Here is a 2163-nt window from a genome sequence, read left to right as displayed (position 1 = left end):
ACCTTAACTTGATCGGAAGAGCAAATATTTTCCTTAGAGAGGATTATATGAATGTTACATGAATTTATTTTGTCGGTAATATTCAGGAATTTTGACCCTTCAAGTCAACAAATTCTGCCGGTAATATTCCTTAGAGAGGATTATATGAATGTTTGTTAGAATAGAATGCAACTCAAAAAATTGGTCCACAAGGGATCGACATGCTAAAATGTGGAAGCACAAGGCTCATGCTCCGCCAACTCCTCAATCAGGTATAGCACCTAACATTTAGTTGGCTCTTTGGGCAGAGGCGAAAGTTGAGTCGCGGCAAGGCACGCGATCAAGTTTCGCTGGCCTGACTTCATGCAAGAGGCGCACCGGTCATCTTACCACGTGCTCGTGTTCGCCTTTGGGTTGGGTTGGGCCTGACCGCACGAGCACTTGGATTACAGGACTAAGGACTTGACGCATTTTCAGACTAGTGATGTGTTTCATTACCAAATTACGCACATATACATCGAAGACGTAAACATCGGTTGCACACATTTATAAAGAAACAAACAGTTGAACGGTGACAAATAATTTGTATTCTCACAAATGAAGCTACACATTCTCCCTAAATCGAACTAACAAGTAGCACTATCTCTTCTAAGAATGATGCTAACGGATCTTGACGTATGCCATCTTCAGCTTCCATGCATGCATCTTGTTCCTGTAATGCTGCTACGAATGACGACGATGGCTCTGCCAAAAGCAGATCAATAGAAGTTAAAGTACAATAAATAAATAAGTATACCTCACCCTAAAATAAAAAATAATATACCTAGTTGATGCAGCGATGCATGCATAAATGAGCACAGAAAATTGGATCAGTTTATCCGGAAATAAAATTGGCTACCTGATCTGCCCGATTATGGAGCAGCTTTAGGTGTAGGTGCGGCCCTCATCGTCATCGGTGGCACGGGTCCTGCTCTCCGATCCATCAAGAAGATTCACATTAATGTCGAGCTAGCACACTCAGAAATGCGCAAAATAAAGAACAGTTTATATATAGTACCGAGAGAGGAGGAGAGCAACAAGTTACCTTCACAAGAACCAAATTCACCCGGACTCGAGTCGCAGATGATCATCGTACGAATGAATTTCTCTCTATCCACGGTCGCCGACATGAGCTTGTCGAAGTCGGTGCCCTCCAGTATGCGGCAAAGGCAGATGGGAGCGTCTTGGACAATCGACCTGAGGCCGTCGCAGCACTTGCCCTGGTTTGGAGGCTCCGGCGCGGTGCTGCTGGTGAGGAAATCCTTGCACGGCATCAGCCCCATCAGCGGTGTCCGGCACTCCTTCGGCTGAGGCTTCAGTGGTGGCGGGGGCGGCGGTGATGGCGGCGGTGGTGGCGGCGTCCGTGGACAGAATATTGGTGGTATACAAAATATCTCTGGTATAAACGAAAAGCAGGGGATGATGCACCATGTCCATCCCCATGCCGATGGTTTCGCTACCAAGTCGCCGTTGGGGGAGGGAGCGGGCGCCCTGGCCGTCACGGCCGACGAAAGCGAAGGCTCGGACGCGGCGGCGGTCAGGACGGCTAGGGCGAGGGCGAGGAACAAGCAGGCGAGATGGGACTTGGATGGCGCCATGGGTCGGTCTCTTTCTTGGTTTGTGCTTGCTGGCCAGATGTGAATGGTGCCACGGAACGTCTTATGGTTTGTGATCAGTGAACGTATATATAGGGTGGATGCACGTGAAATGCTCCATGTGATGCGTTGGGATAAGGAGATAAGAAATGTTTTCTGTTGGGGCCGATCCATATCTTGTTTCCTTGATCTCCGCACGTACCTTTTGATGGTTTGTTAGGCGGGAGTGTTAGTGCGTGATTATGTTATTTTAGTTAGTGCGTGAGTACTTAGTTTGTGCGTCGGGTCGGTGATTATGTTAGTTTAGTTGAGCCCATGTAACGTCGGGTCGGTGCCATGCATAGCCGGCCAAGTTCAACAAAGCAGAACAAAGGCAAAACTCTCAAGGACTTGGTCCCTTTCAGCATTCTAACGACAGTGAAAATAGAAAGCAGCATGGTGCAAGCACTTACATTCTATGACTTAAAACTGCAAACCTTAGACAGACTAGCTAATTGCCCGTGCAACAAGGGGGCATGCATATTTTAGTTGTTCATATCAAAAAAAAAGT

The 2163-nt window shown here is 47.3% G+C and overlaps 1 protein-coding gene across 1 annotated transcript; it reads right to left on the bottom strand.

Annotated features, from left to right (window-relative positions):
- Positions 1-511: 511 nt before the first annotated feature.
- Positions 512-1661, bottom strand: LOC119367048 (36.4 kDa proline-rich protein-like). The gene is made up of 3 exons (XM_037632679.1): positions 1064-1661; positions 878-946; positions 512-723 (listed from the first exon to the last, which is right to left on the bottom strand). Exons 1-2 carry the CDS (start codon positions 1614-1616, stop codon positions 891-893), a joined length of 609 nt encoding a protein of 202 aa, XP_037488576.1. The 5' UTR covers positions 1617-1661; the 3' UTR covers positions 512-723; positions 878-890.
- Between the last annotated feature and the right edge of the window lie 502 nt (positions 1662-2163).

Source organism: Triticum dicoccoides, chromosome 2B (assembly GCF_002162155.2).
Source record: "Triticum dicoccoides isolate Atlit2015 ecotype Zavitan chromosome 2B, WEW_v2.0, whole genome shotgun sequence".
Classification (NCBI taxonomy): domain Eukaryota; kingdom Viridiplantae; phylum Streptophyta; class Magnoliopsida; order Poales; family Poaceae; genus Triticum; species Triticum dicoccoides.
This window is presented reverse-complemented; position numbering and strand designations above follow the sequence as displayed.